This window comes from Phalacrocorax aristotelis, chromosome 1 (assembly GCF_949628215.1).
Source record: "Phalacrocorax aristotelis chromosome 1, bGulAri2.1, whole genome shotgun sequence".
NCBI classification, from domain to species: Eukaryota; Metazoa; Chordata; class Aves; order Suliformes; family Phalacrocoracidae; genus Phalacrocorax; species Phalacrocorax aristotelis.
This window is the reverse complement of record NC_134276.1, coordinates 73,478,634-73,504,286: the sequence shown is the minus strand read 5'-3', so window position 1 is coordinate 73,504,286 and position 25,653 is coordinate 73,478,634. Positions and strand designations below refer to the sequence as shown.

Genomic DNA, 25,653 nt, shown 5'->3' with positions numbered 1-25,653 from the left:
CATGTCATTGCCACGTCAAACTGAGATCTTAACTCTTGTTCAAAATCTTACCAGTAGTCACTGCGTGAAATAAAGGTTCAGATAGCTCCCAGCTGGTAACAGCTCCACTGAAAAGAAATGTTGCTGAGGTATTTAAATAGAGATGCTATGAAATAGTGGACTTTCAAGAGATCCATATGTAAAAGCTGTGCCGAGGCATTACTGTCAAAATTTGCTTAAAGTTTTGACCGCTTAGTAGGTTTCAGTTTTGATTAGGACTATTTTTTTCTGTTTGAAATATGAAGAGCTCCTTTGGTTCAAATGTCTGTGCTGACAAATCTTTCAGGCAATAGGAATACTTTTGTGTGTGTTGCAAAAATCTAAAAATTCTGTTCCTCACAGTTATTCTGAAATGTGATCGCTATAGGTAACCAATGTAGCATAGGCAGGCCAGAGTTAAAGGAGACATTATAATAAAAATCAGAAAAATATTGCAAAATGCATTGAGACGGGCCTGGCCCTACCCATATCTGCAAAAGTGTAGCATGCACATTGCTACGTATTGCTTCTTCAGTAATACTGGCACGATCTGCATTGAAAGCAGTCTGGGTGTGCAGACTACCAGTTCGACTCAGGTGTTTGCTTTAATACTGTTTTGCAGTTTCTGCACCCTCAGATATCCCAAGCGTATTTCCCAATTTTTAATTTCCCCTATAAGAAGTCTTCTGTATAAAAAGAATAGAATAAAACCTAACATGCCTCCTGCCTGTATGGGTCTAGCCAGCTTATCTACAGTATGCATGGCAAACATTCAAAAATCCCATGCCAGGTTCCAAAAATAACAAAATTGGCTTTAAAATCTTGTTTCTAGCTTTTTGTGTGTATATGGGCCAAGGAAAAGGAGAAGTAGTAGCTGGCATTCTGGCTTTTCAGCTTTCCTCTGAAAGAAAAAGTTTTATTAGACAAGAAGAGAAAAATTTCTCTCATCATACCAAGTAAAGCAATGATTTATAATAATAATAATAATGTGAATACATGTGTATATTTCCATTTCAAAGCTTGTCGTAAGATAACAAAACCAAATTAATATGAAGTCATGTTACAATTTTTTTAAGAAAAAAAGAAGTGTAGAACTATACAGCACTGTCTTTTTAATGTGCTATAGTGAGACCACCTCTCCTGGAAAAAAAAAAATCCTAGACTAAGTTTCCTCAGAATTGCGAGTCAGGAACATTCTGACTGATGATGTGCACTGAGACTATATTTAAGATTGTTGCATATTTTCTTTGGGAGTGTCAAGCCTTGAAAATGCCAGCTCTACCATTTGCTTTGTAAGACACTTGAGAAACCAGAGAGTGAAAAAACCCTACTCTCTTGTGAATACAGTTTTGATACATCACCTTGTTATTTAGTGCTGGTAAACACATAAGGAAAAATATAATAGAAGGCTGGAGTGATCTACCATCGGACTTATTTTTGCGTAGCTGTATTAAACCAGGAGGCTTATTTCTACACAAACACTTCCAGAGTGTTGGAGTGAAGTAGTAGCTAACTGCATCTGGTCTGCCCTTTTTCTCCTAATTTGTGGTGCATGTGTATTTTAGATGTTTAGATACTGCATATTTGCAGTGTCATCCATGTGCAAAATCGCAGAGAAGAGTGTTGCACCTGCACTCGCCAGTGCGTTTCCTCACAGGCTAGCCTTCACGTTCCAGGTGCCTGAGCAGCTTCAGCTGGCCACCATTTTAAATACTGACATAGAAAAGTTTCCTTCTGTGCCTCCAAAGTTATACTGGCCTGAATCCAGAAAGGGGAAAACCAGGCTGTTCAGTCTCTGTAACAAGCTTAAGGTTAATAACTCTACGGGGCTACAAATGGGATCTAAGCCATCTCTCCACTGGGACATAAAGTTATAGCCTTGATGGCTTTGTTATCAAAGTGACCATCTGTCTGTAACTCTAGTTTTCATTATTTTTTAATCCATACCTTTATGTCTGTAATTTTTTCTCCCTTTCATCATCAGTGCCCTATTGCCTTATATGTATGTTCTGTTAGTGAGTCACTGGGAGTGAGTGCAGACAAGAAGGAAACAATGAGTTTCCTCCAGTCCCTGCCAGCTTCTTTCTCCCAGATTTTTATTTCATCCATGTTTTCAAAAGGTCTGGTGAGCAACAGGTGAGTTGATTGACTTTGTTTGGGTATGGCAAAGTAAAAGGCAGTACCAAACGCCTGTGAGGATGAGTTGTGGTGGGAAGGCTCAGTCGGTGGATGAGGGCAGTAGATTGGGGTCTTGGCACCTACAGGTTAACTTCAGATGTTGCACCATTGCTATGGAGCAGGTTCAGATGTTGTATAAGCTAAGAGAGTAAGAACAAATATATAATTGTGTAGATCATGTACACAAGTAATTGTGTATAAAGATTGCCATGTACAATATACTTGTCAGAGTCCACTGTTACTGTCAAGTGTAAAGAATTGATGAAGGGTATAAAATCATAAGCTGCAGCAATTACTTCTTAAGCAGATTTATCTTTAAAATGTTCCATTTATTAACAGGAATCAACTATTATTTGGAGACTTTATTGGAAATTCAGAGTAACGGCTTCATGATTTATGAGAAAAGCTAATGTAGAATTCAGCCTTAAAAAGCAGAGGGATGGCAGAACCCTGGTAGTAGTGTAATTTCTACAGTATGGAACCAATAAGAAATTATTTCCCGTAGTTTAAGCCCAGCCAAATTTGGGTAGTTCTCCACCTGGCAATCAGTGCTTACACCTATTGGCATACTGCAAGAGGGCTGTTGGGCAGCGCCCAGTTCTTGAAGCTCTGTTGGCAAAAGGTGAGGCAGTGGGGTAAGGAGGTTTGCTGAAGAGGACAGGAACGAAACCTCTGCTCTTGTATCTGAGGCTGGCAGGGAAGATGGGCTCAGCAGGGGAAGTTCTCCCCAGATGAAAAAAAAACCTTCATGTTTGTACCAGAATCACAAACTTGATGTTATCTACTTTTTTCCTCCTCCATTTGTTTCTGGTGTCTAGTCAGATGTTATCACTGCTGCAGCTACCTTGGCTGTCAAACCCACCACTTTTTCTCCATCCCTGTGAAGTGATGGAGTGAAAAGCTAAGCATACCTGTTGAAACACCAATGCTTTTATATTTTTTGAGTAGGGAGTGGGTATAATATATTATACTGAACTAAAAAGGACAGTGTATATGTGTCTGTATATATATACATATATATGAATGTGTATATATATTATTTATGGGTATATTCTACTCACTAAGAGCATTGACTAGAGGCTACAGAGGATAACCAGCATAACAGCATAATCTGCAAGTAGTCCTACTGGGCTGGAAAAGAGTACAATGGATTCACCACTGTGAACCTTTTTCTGCTTGCAGATCTCAGGATATTTGATATAGTTCTTCAGGCCTGAGGTCCTAGAAATGTGTGCTAAAGTTAGAATTTTGGTCCTCCTTTAGAAAAAGATTCTAACAGTCAGAGAAAAGCATGAAGATATATCCCAGCTGTGAAGGTTTAGAAAATAAGAAGCAAATAAAAAGAACTCCACTTTTTCATAAAAGGTGCAATTTTAAGCCAGTTCGCAGATTTCGGGGGACACAGGATTTTAAATGCTCAAATCCAGGTAGCCATAAAATTTGGTGTTGCAAGAGCACAATGTTAATTTTAGTATAGCACATGTGCATTTCCAGGGTTTCTCTTGCATTTCCAGCTTTTACTAGTTTTTTATTGCAGTCTGTTTTTCAGACTTTGGAAGTGTGGTGGTCCTGATGCTCTGAAAGTGAAGGCAGAACATTTAAACATTTCAGAATTTGCTTTAATCTTCTGTGAGGCATTGGGATACTGCAGTTGATTGAGTTAAATTTTATTCATTTAGAAAAGGTTTGAAAGGATCATTTGGTTTGTCTTTTTTACAAAATAAACATTCTAATGCTATTTTTTAAATTGTTGTTATTATTGTTTAGCATTTCCCTGGTGACTGTTAATTCTGTTAAGGCTGTTTTCTTTATTTCTGTCAGCTGAAATTTGAGTCAGACCATACACAGCAGACAATAAGTTGTAGTGGAAATGTTACTTTGTTGTATTTTTCTCATGTATTTTGGTGCTCGTCAACAAGAATCATCAAGGTGCAGGCCATCTTGTCTCTCTTCTAGAGTCAGTGAGACACTTCCAAAAGGCATTTCTTTTGTTCTTACTGATGAACGCATGTAATTTTTTTCCTTTCTTTTTCACTGATCTGATGCATATTATCCCTGGCACATCCTCCTTAGTATCACGGCTTCTGAAGCACAGTAAATTCCCAGTTTCACCATATTTCTTTCTAGGGTTTCTTTGGTAAGAACATGTGAATAGTGGGTTATCATATGCACTACACAGCTGCTCTTAGGTGGAATAACTGTGATTGCACAGTCAATTTGCACATGCACAGGAAGTCCAATGCATTTTCAAAGCACTGGATAGGCTGCGCAGATGCTGTAGGTTAGGCCTGCATATCTCTAGTGAGTATTTGTCCAGTACATTTGCATATCCAACAGCAACTGCTACTGCTCCAGCTGGGCTGCTGCATGTCCGGGATTCTTGGGTAGGTATTCTCAGTTTTCAACGTCTGCCAGAGAATCTTTCCAGAAGGAGGATCTGAGGAAATATTTCACCATCAGGTTGACAAAACTTTAATTTTGAAGATGTTTCCTGGGCTTGTTATGTTACAGAGTAGTATGGTTTAACAAGTTTAATGTTTTGAAATGCTGTGCTTTGTTCTGTTTTTAACTTTTCTGCAGTGTACATAAAAGTGGAAAAAAGGATGGACTGTTCAAAGAAAACCTTTTGTTACGTGGATGTACCATTAGAAATACAGAAGAAGTTGCAGGAATAGTGATCTATGCAGGTAAAAGCTGTTTTTCTGTTTGACGTGGCAAACTGCATTTTTATAGCTTCCGTAAAATAATGACAAAAATCCATATGACATCACTTGATGTAATTGCTTCTGCAGGGCATGAGACCAAAGCTTTGTTAAATAATAATGGACCCCGTTACAAACGGAGTAAGCTTGAAAGACAGATGAATGCCGATGTCCTTTGGTGTGTCCTCATACTTCTAATCATGTGTTTGTTTTCTGCCATTGGTAAGTGCTCTTTCAAAGTAGAAACTGAAGTATCAGACTCTCTTGGGATTCATGCGCTTAGCTTTATCAAAAACTTATGTATTTGCCAAAACATGAAATCCATGAAGCTGCCTCCATACTGTCTAATTTGTGTGTGTTTTCTTCTTTGAAATCAAGATGTCTTGATACATAGGCTTATCTAAATAGCTTCTTAGTATTGTTCAAATGCGTTCTATTAGTACCAGAGATCTGAAAGCTTAGATTCTACTACCCTTGATAGCATCCAAAAATGTCAAGTTCAAACGAAGCCACTTCTTCTGTAGACCCCTCAGAATTACAGGTGGTAGAGTGTAACATGCCATTAATAAGTCAACAAAGTAATTTATGAGCAGAGAATAAACATAGTTAGCACAGTGCTACTCCCCAGTACTATTTATTAAATCAGGGGCACAGTGTGCAACGTAGACGCACTGTCCGTAAAGCTTTAGCATAGAAGGTTAATACCCTTTAGGCCATTTTTCTATTCATTTGTGAGAAAAAAATTAGTTTTATGCTTGGCACCCAAAATTATTCTGTATATATGGCATCTGAATTCCATATCCTTAATGTTTGTGTGTTCTGTAATGTTTGTGTGTGAGTCATACGGCATAAATACCAGAACGTTTCCTAACAACCATGGTGTAGTTTAATAACAATCTTATGCCATTTAAATAAGTCTCTGTCTGCCTTTTCCAGGTATTGTTAAATGCTGCTTAAAGATGAGTTTTTTCCAGCTGTGAATCGGCCAGCATAGTTGTTTCCATTGAGTTCACGACACACTTTTGTAGCATCTCTGTGTTGGGAAGCCCAGTCCACAGGAGTGAAGTGCCGTGGTAGGCTTAATTGCAGTGAGTCAATGCCTGCAGCTGTCCCCTCTGCCACTGCATGTGAGGGGTTGCCCCCAGAGCAGCAGCAGCAGCGGCGTGTGTGCTGCAGTGGCTTCAGTTCAGCTGAAACTCCTGAGATGCATGAATGTGAATGGCAGGAGGTGGCACACAGTAGGTGACACATTCGCCTTCTTGTCACTTCTGCTACAAGGCTAGAAACCACCAGCAGAGGGCCAGAGCAAACTGCTGGAGGTGATAACAACCAGAAACAGCTGGAAAGAAATTTGCTTGAGCCCTTGGAAAGCACAGGTGCCTTCAGGACACGCAAAGCTGTGTTCTGTAAGAGTCAGGCAATTTTTAAATCTTCTGTCAAGGAAGTATAAGTGGAGGTATGCCACTTAACTAATTCTTTGGAAAATCTGAGTCAGGATATTTATAAAACAAGTGTTGGTCATTCTCAGTGTGGGGCTTCCAATTTTTGCTCTCAAGAATAAGAATATAGACATCAGTGAAGACATCAGTATGGTGATACACGCATATTGGTAGTCCAGTGACAAAATAATTTGCTCACTTGGCTTGAGTATTGTTTTTATTTTTCAAGAGTTCAATGCTGGTTTTATGTCTCAAGATGAAAAGGACCTTGTTAGATGTGGCATACAAAAGATTACTTTTAAAGTAGGCCTTTGTCCTTTTTTTCTGATTTCTGACATGTAGTGAAGATAGTTCGAACGCTTCTTATTATGGGGGAATTCTTCCTTGGTTTTAACATGAAAAACATCAGGCATACCATTTTAGGTCTTTTAGGACTGCAAATCCTAGTGCTCTACTTAAAAAGGCAACTTTCTGTCTCTTTCACAAGAATGTCATTTTCCCAAAACGATAATAATAACCTCATCTTTATTTAGTTATCGGCACAATCAATTAAAAAAAGGTTTTGAACAAGACTTAGAATTTCTTCTATTCTTAGTTCTTCAGCTTCCATGCTCTTGACTCTGCTGATACTGTTATTTCATTAGTTTTGTAGAGGTAGTGGGTAAGATTCACACAGTAAGATTAAAGTCAAGTCTCTTCTGATTTTATCCAGCTGAAACTAGTTTAGTGATAGCTAGCTAGTGATCTGCCTAGTGTAGTGAAGGGAGTTCTTTTGTTTTAACACAATGAATGTCACTGAAATGAATCACTTTCTGAAGAAGTCTTTTCTTCTCTGCTGACTACAGAAAGAGCCTAAACTACTAATTTAGACTAGCCAGCTCACTTTATTGGGATAAAGTTATGTGAAATGACTCTTGCGTGCTGTCCTTAAGGCCGGACAAACCCCCTCCTCAAACCCCAGATCCCAAGGCAGAAAAAAAACATGGTTTGGGGGCCTTTTTCAGAAGTCATGCATAATAGTTGAAAACAAATATCACTTTCCCATGTAACTCAACTCTAAGAAGAACTTAACACTATAAGCATTTTCCCTTGGAGTTAATTTGCATTTTTCTCTCTTTCAACTCTTTTGCAGGTCATGGCCTATGGGTATGGCAATACAGTGAGAAGAAGCCAATTTTTCGTGTTCCAGGGCCTGATGGCAAATATTTGTCTCCTGTTTTAGCTTCAGTATATTTGTTTCTGACAGTGATCATAGTTTTCCAGGTAATCAGGTTGTACATGCTGTCACCTGTGTTCATAAAGCTGTAATAAAGCTATAAATGTGCAGTATGTGTAGTACCCGTTCTACCACTAAGGCATGTAAGAAGCTAATCAAGCACATTTAGTCACTTTAAAATTAAATTTTAACTGTAGAGAATGTGATAATATACAACCAGGAAGCTAAATTAAATAAAAGAACTGGCCTGCCCCGTGGTAAAAAAAAATTATAACTTATCTGAAAAATAAACTGATGCACACAGTAAGCTGTCAGATCTCCATTGCCGCTGGAGAAGAAAATCATTTGAGAGCCTTCCCCAAAAGTCTCAGGTATTTTATTTTATTTTATTTCATTTTATTTTATTTTATTTTATTTTATTTTATTTTATTTTATTTTATTTTATTTTATTTTATTTTATTATTTTATTTTATTTTATTTTATTTTATTTTATTTTATTTTATTTTATTTTATTTTATTTTATTTTATTTTAAACAAGTAGGAAGAGATAGGATGCAATGGGCCCTGGTGGGAGAAAACGAGTTTTATGCTTCATATCCACTCACTGTGGAACAACACCTCAGAGACCACGGGTGCCACTGTGGGTACAGTGTCCTGGTATGAACATAAGTTGTATAGTTTTTGAACTGCTTTCCAAAGATACGGCTCATATCAACTTCATATCTCAACTGGATAACAAGCTCTGTTAATTTGGTCATGAAGAGAAACATATTGAATGGTGAAGGTGGCGGTAATTTAAGAGAAGTAACAGAGACTGATGTCACTGGGACATGTGGAAGTATGCCCAGTGGGAAACTAGGGGAGATTGCGTTACTGGAGGCAGCAACTCCTTTATAAAAAGGAATGAAAAAGGATGAGTTAAATTACTTTTTACTCTAAGGTACTGGGTTATGATATCGGTTAAAAAAATTCACCACAGAATTCTTTAAACACCAACCTTTAACCCCTTAGATACATGCTATAATTTATCCCTCCTATCCAAGTCAGCAAGCTAAATAATGTATGCAGTCAGGAATTTCAGTCCGGGAAAACATCTGCAGGGAAAAACTCAGGTACGAATTAGGTATTTCGTGGAGTTTTGACAATCCTCAAGAAACAGTTGACAATCTTTTCTGGAGAAACTTCTTCTCATAAATCTTTCTTCAGCAGTTATAAAATGTGTTCTTCATTCGAATAATCTGCAGTGCAAAAGCCAAGGCCAAAAAGATTGTTCCTGAGGAGAGGTTTACACTTCTTATTTTGTTTCTTGTATTCCTGAAAAAAGAATTTGTAAACAGTCTGTTATTTATGCAGAATAAATTTTTCCCGTTCTTTCACATTTACAGGATTCTGACTGTACTGTCTGTGCTAGCTTCAAGCTCACCTTATTAGCCCAAAAAAGATTTGCTTCTGTCCAAGTTTTGATAATCACCCTTTGACACATAATAATGCATTTCAGCTCTGCAATTCATCATGGGTTTTCCTCATCTAAGACTGTAAATAAACTGTTTTCAAACATGCTAATAACTTCATAGTACATGCTTAAAGTACATAGCCTCTTTGTGTTCTAGTCTAGTACCAAGTTAACTAGATTTTACTAATTCATGGCATCCTTGTTTCTGTTTTCTCCTAATTCTCTTTCTTTTTGTGTATCCTAGGTTATGATTCCAATTTCTTTGTATGTATCCATTGAAATAGTTAAAATCTGCCAAGTATACTTTATTCATCAAGATAAAGATTTATACGATGAAGAAACAGACTCTCAGCTGCAGTGCCGAGCTTTAAATATCACAGAAGACTTAGGTCAGGTGCAGTTTATCTTTTCAGACAAGACTGGGACGCTTACTGAAAACAAGATGGTTTTCCGAAGATGCACTGTTTCTGGAATAGAGTATTCCCATGATGATAACGGTGAGCTCATGATCTTGTTTTCTGTCTAACAGTTGTACTTTGGGCAATCTGAGGTAGATATAAAAGTTACTGTAATCTTACATCACAAAGAAAAACAGAAGAAATTGCATGTATTCACTTAGCAAATTCCATAATAGCTGTTTTCAGATTAGTCTTAATTTGATGTCAGTGCTCAGTTAGCAATGACAATCTTATCAAAGCGTTCTGTAACATCATCTACAGTATGTTGTCAAAACAGTTAAAGCTTCCGGCTTTAGCTCCTGATCTAATAAAGCACTTGAGCGCATGGCTAATTTCAGCAAATTGAATAGTGCCAAAGGTATCATAATTGTTTTGTGTGTTTGAAGTATACTATGTAAATACCAGTTTTAAGCACATAACCAGATTAGTGTCTGATTGAGTACCTGGATTGAGATTATCCTTTTGTACTGAGAAATAAATGTAAACAAAGCTGCTGATTCTCATATTAACAAGAAAAATAATCTGCTCTAACAGCATATTTTATGTTACCTTTGTCAGATTCTTTTCTGTTCTGTGTGACAGGTGTCTGCATTAAGTTATCCTCACTGCTGTATGAGCACTGCAGTTGAGAGAATGTCCCCATGTATCAGGTTCTTGAGGCACTAAAAAGTCACTCTGTCACAAGGGAATGTGAGGGTTGTCATTTCTGTGTCATCTCATCACCCTTTTAAAATTACGAACTGATTTCGTGTTTTGCGGTTTGCTTGTAATTTGTGTTATTTCCCTCTAACATTTTGTTGTTATCATTTTTGACATCATAAATCTTAACTCTTCAAATCGTACCCTGTCTCTATGCAGGAACATATTGATACCTACAGTATTGCGTTCCTATTTGCAAAAAATAAGTTTCTTAACCTACGTAACATATAAAGATGACTGATTTGAAAGTTTTCTCAAAGGCCATTACAGGTTCAGTTTGCGAATAAGATACAGAAGAAGAGAAATAATCAAAATAGACTGGAAAATCTAAAACATGCTTTAGAGAGTTCATAAGATTCCAAATTGGAAAACAATACTTTGAAGTTTTGGATTATGCAAGGATTGTCCTTTATTCTCCTACTTTCAAATAGTACTGAGACCTTATATTTAAGGCACTCTTCTTCAAGAAACTAGGTATTTGGATAGTGCTATTACCCTAATTGTGCTTGTGACACTCTGAATATTCACTCTTTTTTATTCTTTCTTGCGATTGATCGTTTGCTTATTTATACCAATTTCAGTGTACTCTGTTCCTTGCAGAAGTGACGATGCCAACTAAAACAGTGCAGAAAGAGTATTTTTCTGAGCTTGATATCATCAGCTGATATGTAGGCTGAACTCAGGCTCCTGAATTTGAGTTTTGAGTTTCACATAATTTTCCTTCAAATGATCTGTTTTTAACAGAAATCTAAGTTTGTGCATGCTTTCCTCTTATGATTTCAGACTACCGTATAAATGTTAATGAAAGCAGAGTGAATTTCACTACCAACAGAAGTGTCAAATAAATACATAAAATAAACTGGTTCTTTTTTCAGTCGTTCTTTTCACATACAGCTATATTTGGGCTTTCTTTTAACTCCAGTCAGTATAAAATTTCTGACAAATATAATTTTTCAATTTACACAGAATTTATACACAATATTTTATACATAGTAATTTTTTTTTCTTCTCTACAGAAAATAGGTCTTTCTCTGCCACTCTATATAAATGGTGATAATTTCTATTGATTTTGTTCCCTATAATCAGGATTAATAACACAATAAACACTATTCTTCATTGAAGACTTCTGTTAGCTCTGTTCTCCAGTCTGATTTTCTAACCATCTCTTATCTTTTCTGCTGCTGAAACCTTACTGTTTAGATACGGTAAAATGTCTATCACAGCTCTTTCTGGTTTTAGGGAGTGCACAGACAACATTTCATTGCTGTATGCTTGCTTGCAAATGATTTGTCAGCCATTTTTCTATGTCATATACCAGAGTATCTGAATTCCCCTCTGAGGTTTCGGGGTGTGTATTATAACTGATGCCATCCAGCTCTGCTCCTCAGGTTTTATTGAAGATGTCATGAATCAGAAAATTCTAAAGTCCTTCACTGGGCAAGTGATCTGAGATTGAAAACTCAGAAGAAAACCAAGTAAAATGCATCTGCCTTTTCTTATCCATTGCGAAGATGATCTGTGTCTTTCTTCGCTTATCTGAGTAATGTTTCAGGCGTAGTGTTTTGTTACTTGGAATCAAACACTAAGTAGCACTTCAGATGAAGAAATGAATTTAAAACTCTTGTACACAGGTCAAGATGCAAAAGCTGAAACAAGTAATTTTTCACTGTAAAAGCAGATAGCTCAGGATGGAGATATACTTCTTGTCAGCTCTTTGGCCTTAGGTTTGTTTTTCTGCTGTGGCTAGGTGGCAGTGGCTGTTATTCCAGTTGCTTGACCCTTCTCATGATAAGATCCTGTTTTCAGTTATAGGTAGTTTTACAGAACTTTAACTGTTTGGTTCAAGTTTTCCATGCCAGATGTTTGCCTCAGGCATGAATTCTGGGGGAGAAATTTCAGTCAGAGCAGTTCCATTCAGCCATATGCAAGAAGGCGGCTAAGGTGTAACAGGCTTTATTCCCATGCTAAGAAGTTCTGGCAGGTTTTCCTCTGAAGTCACCTAAAGGCTCTATATTCTGGGGCTCAGCTATGCGCACATAGAGAAGGGGAAAGTTACGCCTACAGTGGCAGTTCGAGGTCCAAAATTTCCTCAGTTTGGAACTTTTTCTGTGGAAGTGTTCTTTCTGCATAATCTAGGACTGGCGCATAGCTGTTAATTACTCAATGGGCAGATTCACAAATTTTCTCTATGCTGCATTATAAGCTTTTCTCCCTAAAATTTGTTCAGTTATGAGCCGTTATCCCGCTCTTTTCTGTTCCACAGGGTTTTTTATAACGCATTTGTCATCATCATATCTGAGTTCCTTCCACTAGTGCATTAAGCAATGTATGTGACTTCCCTTTCATGTAACTTGTTCTTTCTCCTTCTCCTCTCCCTTTGTGTGTACTGCACAATTTGTTTGGGTTTGGGGGCTACTTAGAAGGCATATGCTACGCTGTGTTGGGTTTGGCATATTTGAGGCAGCATGTATTTTTCTTGAGTGGTGGGACTGTCCGTATTTTCTTTGGAAATTTGTTCCACAAAGCCATGTAAATTCCCTCTGTGAAAGGTGAGCTTTATGATTACAAGGGAGACTTCTGTTTTGCATCAAATGTGAACATGTTAATCATGGTTTTCATCACAGAGGTTTATGTGGACCTTGTGCAGGGTTGAAGCAATTAAATGCTTCTAAACTAGAAACTGAAACCCTGAACAAGACTTAATACTTTTTTTTAGGTAGCAAAGGGAGGAAGGGGCAGTTTTCATAAATTTGCTGGAGAAAACATTTTCCTGCAGAATTCTGTATTAGCTCTAAGTTTCTTATGAGGCTGATGGCACTACGCCCAGGAGTATTGCATTGTTTTAGTCTAAAGAGGTGACAAAAACATGAATATTAGAAGCCAATAAATTGCACCAGCATGGGACAGAATCTCTTAGCCAAGTGGACGTAGTGCAAAATATTACTCATGGGTACTGCTATGCAAGAGCTTAGCACCAAAGAGGAATCTATGAATGCTTGTGGAGGCTGTGAGAGAAGGTGTGAGTGTACTCAGCAACAGTTTTATGATGCAAGCTCTATCAAATATTCATCATTGTTGAGGTCACCTATAATATTTTGGTGATGGATTATGCGCTGACAGGGATCAACCTATGGATATTCACACTGCCAGTTTGAGCCCTGTGGAGACTGTGTTGATAGGGATGGGATTCTTGTTACCTGATTTCAGATACTTGTATGGAAGATAGTCATCTAGTGACTTTACAGTTAATGGAGAAAATTAAGCATTTGTAGGATCTAATTCATCAGACCTGTTTTAGACATTTACACTTGTTGTCTAATACATGCCTGTTTCTCTGTGGTTTAGAATTCTAAATACAGGTGAAGAGAATTCCCACCTCACATCTGTATGACCTGCATTCTTTAAATCTGTCCTGTTGTCTCCTTCAGAGGTTCTTCTTGGTTCACAGGGTGTTAATTCAGGAGCAGGGTATGTCATGGACCACTTCAAGTGGAAGAATGATTGTCCCATTCATAAATGTCCTGGGCATCTATAGAATACCCATTGGCACTATACTCTGGTTAAATCCCAGAAATGGGCGGAGTTGTATCTATCTGTTACTTCTTAAAGTTAACACCTTGCTATGTGTCACTTCCACACTAAAATGATACTGCAAAGAAGTGCTACACACCACAAAAAGAAATCTTTCTAATTAGTCCTAACTCCTAGCCCAAAAGAATGTTACCACTGAAAAAAGAAAGGGAACTGTTTTCATATATGTAAAATTGCATTACCATACCATAGCTCTTCCTTTCAGGCTAGTGGCCAGCTTCTAACAATTCTTGGAACTGGCTGTGCCCAAGTCTGTCTGCTAACCCCAGAGATAGTAGGTGCCCAAAAGCTGACTGTGCTTCTCAAAAACATGATATGGTTTAGCTACAACCAGATGCTCTTGACCTGACATTTGTCCTAGTTATTTTCCAAATGGTGAATTCATCACCCTCTTGTCTATGGGGTGTGATTTCTGTTTTCCTAGTTTTAGCCACCCATTGTATGGAACTTTTGACAAAACACGAGTTGAATCTCCCTGAATGTAACCACACAAATGTGAAAAATCTGAATTTTTCATTCTTTTCATTCCTTCCCCTTCCTTCCAATGACAGTGAAAAAAACTCCAGGCAACATAAGAATAAGAGAAGTTTATGGGGGTGAAGGCAGGTGATGAAAACCTCAGTGATTTTTCTCTTGCCTAGCAAAGTTTTTAAATCACTCAATCTGGGAAAGAAGGAGTTTCTTTCTGCTCTTTATTTTTTCTCGGTGAAGATTGGCCAGCAACTACTTTTCATAGGGAAATGCATTATATTTAAAAAAAAGGTCTTTCTTAGTTTCAGGGGATGTTTTGTAATGGAACTTTTTTACTATTTTTGTGTGTAGTCAAGTGAACACAGGCTGCACATTCCAGCCACATTAGAGAATTGGATTTATTAAAAAAAAAAAAAAAAGGCAAAAAAAATCAATAAACCTGTTCCATAAATGTGACCGTTGCTTCTAAAGGGACCTCTCATCTGCCACCTTTACAATTTGGCAATCTTCAGAAATTGGGATTGTCCATTTAGGCCTTCCCCAGAAAGATCGAAACCTTTAGCAGGACTGGGTGCTTCAGGCACTCTGTATAGCTTGTTTGTAGTTTCTCTTTATATTTGTTATTGCTTTTTGAAAAATCTTAATTGGAAACTGAGGAGACAACCAGTGCCAGCAGATGTAGAAGTCAGTACATTTGGAGTGCCCCATTTTAAATCCTCGTATTTAGAGACAGGTAATACTTTTTTCTCAGCATATACCTACACTCACAATTGCTCTGGAAAATCTGCAGAACAGTAGGAATGATCCGCGTTTATAAGTAGAGTTCTTAGTGAAGGGCTTAAAGTTACTCATTTTAAACCCTTTGGGATGCCAAGAGGGGAGAGGAAGGAGAATCTTGTGTTTTCTAATCACAAGACTTGTCCTTATGGGGACGTTCTTGCAAAGTAATTAAGTTAGATTATGTTAGCGCACTTGTACAAGTTTATAGCATATAGAGTCAGTCAACTGAATCTATGTAGACAGTAAAGTGCACTTTGAAGCGAAATAAGCTTGTGCTCATATTAACAGGAAATAAGGTAGTATGGTGATGTGACTAAGTACTGCACATCTAGATTTACTTCATGATAGTTCAGTAACAGCCTTATTCAAATGGTTTGGGGTGAAAAGGAGTAATCCCATGATGAAATTAGGACCCACACACTGACAGCTGAAGTATTCTGGTTAAGGGGTTCTGCAGTTTTATTCTGCTTGAAGGGAAGTCCTTTAGAGTTTCCTACCTGATCCTACTTTGCTAGTTAGTGGAACATCTGCCCATGTAACAGTGTCTCCATCAGCCTGCAAAAGGGATGCCTCGCTGTGGAACATTGATAGCATGGAAGGTAAAAAAACCCAAGCAAAACCAAAAAATAATTAAATAAAAGGGTTTTTAAAAAAAAAAAGAATGTATTTCAAATACTTTGCAGCTGCTACAGGAGTTTTATTTATAGCTTACTGTTGTCTTCTGAAATATGGAAGACAGGTAATGGAATAGTATTAATTATTGTTTCTTCGTTGTGCTGTAAATATAAAATGAACTACAGGATAGTGAAATTTGACTTTCATGAATTGAATTGCTGTGTTTCTCAAAGTTGTTTGTGTCTTTGCCCTTAATAAAAAGCTCTCTATCAGACAGAAGATCAAGGCCATCAATTTTCAGTGCTGAAACTGAAAAGCATCCCACAACAATGTCTTTCAGGTTATAATATTCACAGGAAAAGGCTCTGAATCGGAGAGGGCTGAGTGGGTGGAGAGAACAACGTGTTCCCAAAGAAGCACACTTTGCACAGCTGAAGCATTGTGAACCTTAGCCATAACATAACGATTGAACTGGGTTTCATTATTTCTTAAACTTCGTAATTCTCTTTGCATAATATGTAAGACTGCACTTGAGAAAATGTTGAAAGGTGCTAAGGCCTGTTTTTTTGTTATCAAGCTTACCTTGGTATAAAAGTGAAATAACACCATTTGTACCAAAAGAGTTACATTTGACTTGGTTAAATTAGATTCTAGCCTTGTATCTACTTTCCCTTTTTCTCTTTTTTCAGTGGCAGGAACAATCAAATGAATGTGCTACAATGAAAACCTGTAGCAAGAGACAGCTAATATTGCATTGACTAGAAAGGACTGCACTATTGGTATAATACCAATAAGTAAGCTGAGTGCTGCATTAGGAAACCACTTTTGCTATGTTGAATAAACAAAATATTTTTAGATGTAATATAAGAAAGAGCCATGAAGAATACAGAGATATGGTATGCAAACATATGTCGCATGAAATGCATTCTCTGCTTAACCATAGAGTTTTTATACATGCAGTAAAATGATAATCAGTTCAGGATCTTTGGAGTCCTGAATTTCAGGATATATTTTCAGAGCAGAAGCTTAAATTAGGTGTGATTATTAAAGAAAACCTATGTCCTTTTTTTAAAAACTCTGCTCGGAAGGGACTAGGACCATCTGGGTAGCACATTTTGCAACGCTGTGAAGTATAAATGTAGCCAGTCCTTTCCCTGTCAAGGAATATTACCTGTTACGAGAAGTGCAGCATTCTGTCAGTCTATCATTCAAATGCCCAGCATCCACAGTGAGGAAGATTATTCCTATGGCAAGTACAGGCTTTTCTAATGCTTTTCCTGAGAGAGGCAGAGTGTCCACGTGTCGTGCTGAGTCTGCTTGAGACTGGGTTTGCTGCTAAGAGCCATAGTGAAGATGAGGCACAAAAATGCAATTCTTACGATTGATTTAGGTCTTAAACATTGGTAAAGTGCAGAAAACCTTACAGGTGTGTCATCGTGAGCAATGGTTTTTCAGCCTGGTGTTTGCAGCATGCGACTAGGAGGAGCCGGCAGAAGATAACTAAGACAGAGCTTGCACTGTGAAGCTGGGCACTACCCTCCACAGGCCTCATCCCAGGATGTGCATTCCATCATTCCTCCCCAGAAGTGCACTCCATCATACCTCCCCAGTGCAGAGAAGGACAGAAGTCCTCCAGTGTGCCGCTCCATTCTGGTACTTGAGGCATCCTCTTAAAGTGACACACTGTGATGTCCACATGGCTTCTTCCTTCCTCACGTGCCTGGGTTTCCTTTGGAAGGAAACCGGAATGCTGGGGAGAAGCAGTGAGCAGCCTGGCTCACATCTTGATCGAGGAGCTGGATCAGTGCTTATGACACGCGGCAGATCACTTTGGGCCCTCAGTGTAGAATCCTTCTGATATAGACAAACTTATGATCAGTTGAATTAAATTCACAGTGTAGGGATCTGCACTTCCACTGGGAAAATGCATAGAGGCTTACAGAGCAGAAGAAAGAGGGAATCAGTGGGCAAGAGCAATGGGACAGGTTAGAACTGTGCTGTCCCAAAGCACGTGCAACAAGTTGCAGGAAGCAGCCGATGCAGCCAAAGTGCACTTTTTGTTTCCTTGCAAATCATTACCATGCAACAGAAGGGCCAAGGAAACCAGTGACCTCCCTCATTTTTTGAGCTGTCTTCTAGGTTCTGTCATATGAATCAAAGGACAAGGTAGGCACTGAAAGGAGAAGGCAAGGGTGCTGTGCTCTTCTTTTTGCGGCTCTGTGGCTCATTGAGCAGCTGCCCTCACAGCACTGAATGTGCTGTTGCTCAACCTCTTTCCCACTACGTAACACAGAGGAGCATGAATCACACCAAATAATGCTAATGAAAGAAGGTCCTCAGTCATCCAGTTAGCCTCCATCAGCCTCAGGGCCTGGGCTGCAAGGCTGTACTCGAGCTCTGGGGCAGAAGTGATCTGCAGTGTCCCCTGCAGTCTCTTCTCCATGTCTCCAAATGCCCTGTGGTCCTTTCTACCTCCATGGCCTAGATTTTCTTCCAGCAGGAGCCAGACAGAGGGCAGCAGTGGAGGTTGCATACCTGGGCGTGCAGCTAGAGCATGTCTATTCACAGCCAGGACTGGGAAGCCCTCCCAGCTCCCACATTTCAGACAGAGCCTATGCATGTTCCAAATGGAGCTGAAAAAAGCTCTGATGTACGATACTGTACTGATAGAGCTATCACCATGTACTGTGTGTGGTCTGATTTCAGCTCCTCTGACTGCTTTCTAACAGCTAAGACATGTAGGAAAATTGCAGTGGATGGCGAGGATGGGTTTTTCTTCGATCATAAAGCTAGCTACATTAAAAGAGATCCTATGCCAAACTTAGTATAGGTAATGCAAGATTTTTCTCAGGAAGAATTTTGGAATAAAAATTATATCTTTTTTTTTCTTTTTTTGTTAAATGCCTGAATAATTAACTTACATGCTAGTGATTTATCATATGAAATAGGGAAAATCTGGTTTGTTACACCAGAGAACCAAAACAAAGCTGAACCACAAGTGTGTAACTTGTACTGTATATCTGGGTAGTATGGCTTATTTTGAGAGTATAATGAAAAGCCTTTCAGTGAATACCTAATGAAGGAATAAATAGATACCTGTTAAAGTGGCATGTGCCTGCCTGATGAATAACCCAGATAATTAAATGCCCATGGTCTTTAGGAATGGAAAAATATGCTATACAGCAGCTGGAGCTAAACAGAGCCTGTCATTAGAAGGGCTGAATTCCATGGCTGTTTCACACCTCTTCTTTCTGTTTCCTTTCTGACTTCTGTATATCAAGGGTTGGTTTCTAACATTAATTATTGTAGTTGGATTCTTGACTGGGGAAGCGTTCGGCTAAAATGTATCATTTGGAAAAACTCTTTTGTTCTATGTAGATTAGGTATTGCTCACTGCAACAAATCGTGATAGAAACAAGTCTTGCAGCAGGGGTACCCTGGTTTTGATACTGCTCTCTCGTCCTGCCTATCATGCTGTTCCGAGAGGAAGGGATGGACTCCAGGGTGGTTTTAGCACTAGGCTAGGAGTCAAGAATCTGGGTTCATGTCTCCACTCTGCAGCAGTTGACCCTGACGTTGGCAAGGCTTTTACGCTGTCTGTACCTCATGTCTGTATATAAAATATGGCAGTAGTACACCGTAGGTGTGTTGTTCTGAGGACATTTCAGATGTTGGTTAACTGGTACTGGGTAGATACGACATTTTTGCTGGAAAATACTTTCTGTGAAATTTCCATGTTCTGTTGGAAAGGACAAGAAAATTTTCTGGATTGTGTATTTCCTTCTCAGACTGCAAGTGAAGACCAAATTATTTGGTTGATCTCATCAGCCTGAGCAGTGGAATAGTCTTCAGGAATGCAGTGAGTTACCACAGAGTCTAACTGCCTTTCAGAGAGAGTGCAACGATGAGGGAGGCAGTGTATTGCATTACATTTCTAATTATGTTATCTGCATCCTCTGTTAGATATTACCATTCAATTAAGACTAGACTTTCTTATCCCCTGATATTGGAATAATTAATTCACAGTGTGAAAGCCCAGTAAAATATCAAAACCAGATAATTTCAACAAAGTCACCGTGTCCTTCTCCCTCTTTCTCATCCACATTTAACATACACAACATTTCTCCCTCTGTATTTTTACTGATAGCCAAACGCTTAGCCATGTACCAAGAACCTGATTCTGAGGAAGATGAGGCAGCCCCAAAAGGAGGAACTCTATCCCAGCGTGATAGTATCTGCAGCCATCAGAGCATCAAAGTAATCCACAGAAGCCAGAGCACCAAAACCCACCGGCGCACAGGTAGCAGAGCTGAAGCAAAAAGAGCAAGCATACTCTCGAAGCACACTGCGTTCAGTAGCCCAATGGTAAGTCATGAAAACTAAATGCACAGTGTCCTGTATCATTTAATAGAACAATGTCCTGAAAAGGGAAAGGTAAAGGAATCTCTAGTGCATTGTGTATCTCTTATAGACTTCATCTTGGCATTTGTTGTTCTGTAGTCACAGCGGTTGGTACAACAACAATCAGGTGTTGACATAGATCTTATCTAAGTACCTTGTCTGTGGGAACAAGTTTTTACACATGGGGTTCTGTGGTTGCTCAGATTCATCAGCTGCTGAGCATCAGCAGATAAAATTCTACAGAAGAAAGAGTCGTAGACCGGTTTATCTTTTAATCCTTTGTACCCTTGCATCCTCCTATCCTAAGAAGTACTGGAGGTTGCTCTGAGAAGAAATGGATTAAATAAGTGGAAAGTGCTGATGAAATCGAGCGGAAGGCACACTCTGTTTCAGTGTGAAAAACCACATTAATTACCTTGAAATGAGTGGATGGTTGCTGATCTCTAACAATCAATCCAAGATGGTTTCATTTTATTGTGCTGATGTAAGGCCAAGCTTTGAATGTCGTTGCTGTCTAATATTTTCACTCTTTCGGTCTCTGTAGTGCACCACCCTTTAGTAATAGGTAATAAATATCTTGAATTAGACAAGAGAGAGGGAGGAATATTAGTATGTGACTCTTCTCCTATCCACTACCCCCAAAGTAGATGAATATTGCTGCAATAATTATCTGTAGTGAAAGAGTTGATAACACAGTTACTCATGTTTCCATTTCTATTGGTAGGCTCATTGCTAACTGTTTATTGTCTAGAATGGGTGTCTTACAGTCCTCTCCACCTCTGCTCTGTGGTGAAAGGCCATCATAAAACTCTTGATATTGACTCTACTTTGGATGCTTTGATTGCTTGTTGCTGACTTGGAGATCTGTAGAATCACAGATATTAATCACTGCTATTTATTACTAGGAGAAGGACATCACACCTGACCCGAGCTTGTTAGAAAAGGTGAACGAATGCGCAAAGCATCTGGAAGTCATGAGGAGCCACGAACAACCATTATCCCATCTGAGTCCAGAACTATGTGACATTTTTGACTTCTTCATCGCTTTGACTATATGTAATACAGTTGTGGTTACTGCACCAAATCAGCCCCGACAGAAGGTGGGTTAAAGAAACAGCAAAAGAGAGTTTAAGACTCTTTTGTATTGATACTGATTTATCTTGTAAATTGGGGAAACAAAAACCTACTGTTCTAGTGAGAAACAACTAGAACTAGTTGTGAGACAACTCTTAGAACCGCTATTGCACTTACCTTCAAGGTAAGATATGTGTTTATCAACAATTTCAAGATACTTCTGAAACTTTCCTGATTTCTTGTACTGTAACTTATTCATTGAATAAATGTAAGTATGTGTGTAAGTACGTGTGGAAACTAATTTGTAAATGGGCAAGACTTCCCAGAAAATAATATAAGCTGTCTGTATTTTGTATGTATGGATCAAATTAAGAAAAGGTTGAGACTTATTTTGAAAGTTTAAAAAGAGAATATACTTGAAAAACAACACTTGAAACTTTCGAATTATGTAAAATATGCATCTTAAGCTCATTATGAGAAATAATGATCATTACTGTTTAAGTTGGCCTAAAGCAGTGTCACTGATGAATCAGAACTTCAAAAAAGCCATCCCAAGATGATCTGTAAGACAAAAATGTAATGGAATGTAGTATTAAAGCTAGCCAGCAGCTGGAGTTTCCATTCTGGAGAAAATTCTGAGAGTTGTTTCTGTTCCAGATTGGAATAAAAAGTGAACTAGTCTGCAAAATGACATGTTTTTGTGCCAGGGAAACATTTGGAGAATGCTCAATTCTGCTGTTTCAGGAATGCTACACTGTTATACAATAATTTGAGGTATATTGCTATGAGTATGCTATTACTATTAATAACATTGCATCTGTAAAAAAGATTTATGTAAATGGAGACAGGTGATAAAACTGAAGCAAAATGCTTTGATGCTGAAAGAAAAGGCAGCGGAAATTATTTATTTCAGCATGGTCATACTGAGAATGCTGTCAATATTGGCATATTCTCGTAAAACTTTTCTGATACCACAGTTCTCAATAGAAAGCTCTTAACTTCTTTTTTACTTCCTTCACTGAATATGCACAAAGAATGCCAATGTTTCCTACTAACAATAGGTTTTAGTATGCACTGCTGGTGGTGGTGCAACATTGATAGTCTATTCGTTAGTCATATCTGAGGAGGTGAAAGAAGAAAAAATGTTTCTAAAAAAAAATACATGCTTTCACACAGAGGCACAATTCTGAAGTTCCAGTATAAGTTTTTTACTGTTGAGTCAGTTTTGTCCGTTTACTTTTCTTTTTCAAAATACAAATGTCATTACTTTTTGTTCTCAAATAAATTCTCCTCTTTAGTTGGAGCTGCTAAGACTGAACATCAGAGTCGGAATTCTTGTACAGCTTTTCTTCGGGTTTTGTTCATTGGTTTGTTTTTTACCTCTCAAGGTTAGAGATCGATTTGAACTAAAATCTCCAGTAAAAACCATAGAAGACTTCATACGAAGATTTACTCCAAGTCGCTTGACCTCTGGATCTAACAGCAGCAGTTCATCTAGTCTAGCTACAAGCAAATCAATGCACAGGTTTGGTTTAAGTGTGCTTTCGTCTACATCTACGGATAGCACTTTATTGAAACTGGAAGAGAAGCTGGCATACTCTGCGCAGATGAATAACAATGGCTACAGCTCCCAGCAAGGCCGGACAGCTGTGGGGAGTGGACCTGAGGAAGGAGAACTGCGTTATGAAGCAGAGAGTCCAGATGAAGCTGCTCTCGTCTATGCAGCAAGGGCATATAACTGTTCTCTGGTTGGAAGGCTGTCTGACCAGGTATCAGTGGAGCTACCTCACCTGGGAACATTAAGTTTTGAAGTATTACATACATTGGGCTTTGATTCTGTCAGGAAGAGGATGTCAGTAGTGGTCAGACATCCTCTCACAGATGAAATAAATGTTTACACTAAAGGAGCAGATTCAGTTATTATGGATCTTCTTCTACCCTGCTCTTCAGGTATGCCTCTTACTTTACCCTTGTGGGAGTGGGGGTGGGAAGGAGGTGGTTCTGGTTAACTGCTGAAAAACTCATCATATCTTACTGCCTTCTCTAGCAAGTAGACCTGCCTGCCTTTGCTGTGAATATAGGGAATGGTAGAATGGCAGCCATCTCTTTTCTGTTATAAAATGTTGTTATTATGGCAAATTTTCTGTAACAAATTACTGGTTCCTCACCTTACAAGAATGAGTTAAATTCATTTTTGTACAAGATGTTCTACTAGCAAACTTTATTTTGAAGGAATTTCTTGAAACTCTGCCAAAGCAATTTACATTTCTTCAGGAAAACCTGCCTGGCAGTGCTTGGCTATTTGAGTTTTTTATATGAAACCCAAGCACCTCCCATTACAGCTCCCCTCTCTGTTCCATTTACATCCTTTTGCTGCAGTATGTTTGCATAAATCAATGCATTTAAGCTGGTTTGACTATGATGCTAAAGGGCACTGTGAATCAATTAGCCACAAAACCAAAAAAGTTGTGGCAAAGATGCTGTTCAAATGAGAAATCTTGTCTTCAAACATATAGTTGACTAATAAGGAACAGACACGTAGCTGTGGACATGGAGTACTTTCCTAAAGCAAAGAGTAGTTCTCCAGCACCCAAATGTCTCATGAAACAGGGACAACGTTAAACAGCTGCTAATTGTAATAGGTTGGATTCAAGAAGAACCCTGTAAGCTTTCAGAAGTTAGAGGAGACACACTGGTTTCAGTTTGCATGAATCAGTTTGCATCTAATTTACTGTATTTTCAACACTGAATTTAATCCAGTGTTTAAAGGTTACCCCAGTATGAATGAACAGAGCCCGAAAGTGCAAGAGGTACTTCCCATGTTTCACTAATGCATTGACTTTGTGGTTACTTCAACATTAGTTGGGGTAAACAATTGTGAAAGGCTTATACTGTGTAATTTTAGTTTAATGAAATACAGAAAAATGTTGGCATTAGTTTTCTGTTTACAGCCATATAAATCAAAGCTGAGCCAAAAAAATTAAGAACAACTTGTCCTTAACTAACAACAAAGTATTCATGAATAATTTTCTAGTAAAGATCTGATATCACAGAAGGTACATAGGGCATCTGTGGAAGCTTGTTTCCCACCAAAGTACTAACAGAGAATTTGTAGTACTGAGAATTTCTAATAACACACTTAGAAAATAATGTTTGGAAATGAGTTCTCAGAATGAGAATTGAGCATTAAAAAGAAAAGAACAAATTATTTTATGCCAAGTCTTAAAAATTGTCACTGTTTAACAGACGATGTTTGAAGCTGCTGTCTCCATTCACAGCAGACTCAATGGGTTGAGGAATTTTGAGGCAAATTTCAGGCAGATCTAGGACCCACCTAGGTAAAAACACCAAGGCCAGTTAGAAAATCAAACAGCGACATTACCAAACGTGGTGTATGTCAGGAATGGGGAAGCAGAGTTCCTGAAGATCAGTGTTGGCAGTGAGATTCTGTAGCTGGGCAAATACAGCGATTCCACCATCTTTACAGGCAAGCGAATTGAAAGGACTTTGAAATTGTGCTCTTTTTTTCAGTTTTTTAGCTCAAATTGAACTATGAGTTTTAGTGTATTTTCCTTTTGCAAGCAATGTGAAGCATAGCCCCTAGAACCTCATTATCAATTTCCCTTGTTTTCTAGCCCTCTAAGCCACTGCTGGCTTCAGTAATTCTGTACATTTCAGTGGATCTGTCTGAAACACATTTGACATTTTTCTTGAGCAGCTTCACTCCTGGATCTGAATTCACAGTCTCTGCCTGCAGTATCCTAATGTCAGTGGATATGTTGTCTGTTCCTGAGGGAAAGGCATCTTTTTCCTGTTACAGGGAGGAATTCCCCAGGTAGAGGGAGCCTCAGAAGATTGATGCTGTGGCTATTATCTATATTGCGGGGTCTGTCAGTGGTTTCATCCTGTGGTGGTGGAACGTGAGTGTGAGAGGAGATGTAATGCTATGAGAATTTGGGCATTTATCATTTCAAGGAATTGACCAATAAGTGTATCAACATAACAGCTATTCCCAGAGCTTGCTCTTTGATGTCTTAGTGCTTCAGGGATATGTAAATTGTATACCAGTCAAGCGTGCATCTTGAGATTTTGTGGTACTTGTGCCCTTAGACTGAAGGACCAAGGATTATGGACTCATTACTGTGTCTGTGATCTCCCAACTCAAACGTCACATGGCATGACTGGGTCATATCAGGCACAAAGGTCCCTGATTGGGAGGAAGAGTATTTTAAAACGTGACATGAGGAACAGCCCAAAATCAGAAGCAAAAGTATAAATGTTGTAACTTCAGCTGTGTCTTACAGAAAATCAGAAATTGCCATAAGCTTCAGAACTTAAAAAGTTTCTGAATTGACTCCATTTGCTCTGTGTATCTAGTTGAGACTGTGAAACCTGATATTTTCCGATAGCATATAGATGTTTCCAAAAGCCTTGAAATGATTCCCAAGAGTGTATTGTTTTTACTTTATCTCAACAGTCACCATGTTCATAAATAAGAAAGTTACTGTTTAAGTCAATACCCAGCTCACACAGGAACTGTGAACATAAGTCATTGAGA

The 25,653-nt window shown here is 38.5% G+C and overlaps 1 protein-coding gene across 1 annotated transcript in view; it reads left to right on the top strand.

Moving 5' to 3' along the window:
• ATP10A (ATPase phospholipid transporting 10A (putative)) overlaps positions 1-25,653 on the top strand; it is a 116,951-nt gene that overhangs the window by 68,711 nt on the left and 22,587 nt on the right. The window contains exons 4-10 of the mRNA XM_075093560.1: positions 4,777-4,883; positions 4,989-5,120; positions 7,470-7,600; positions 9,251-9,503; positions 19,768-19,985; positions 20,927-21,121; positions 22,484-23,045. Of these exons, the coding sequence (XP_074949661.1) occupies positions 4,777-4,883; positions 4,989-5,120; positions 7,470-7,600; positions 9,251-9,503; positions 19,768-19,985; positions 20,927-21,121; positions 22,484-23,045 (1,598 nt within the window). The remainder of the gene's footprint in view (positions 1-4,776; positions 4,884-4,988; positions 5,121-7,469; positions 7,601-9,250; positions 9,504-19,767; positions 19,986-20,926; positions 21,122-22,483; positions 23,046-25,653) is intronic.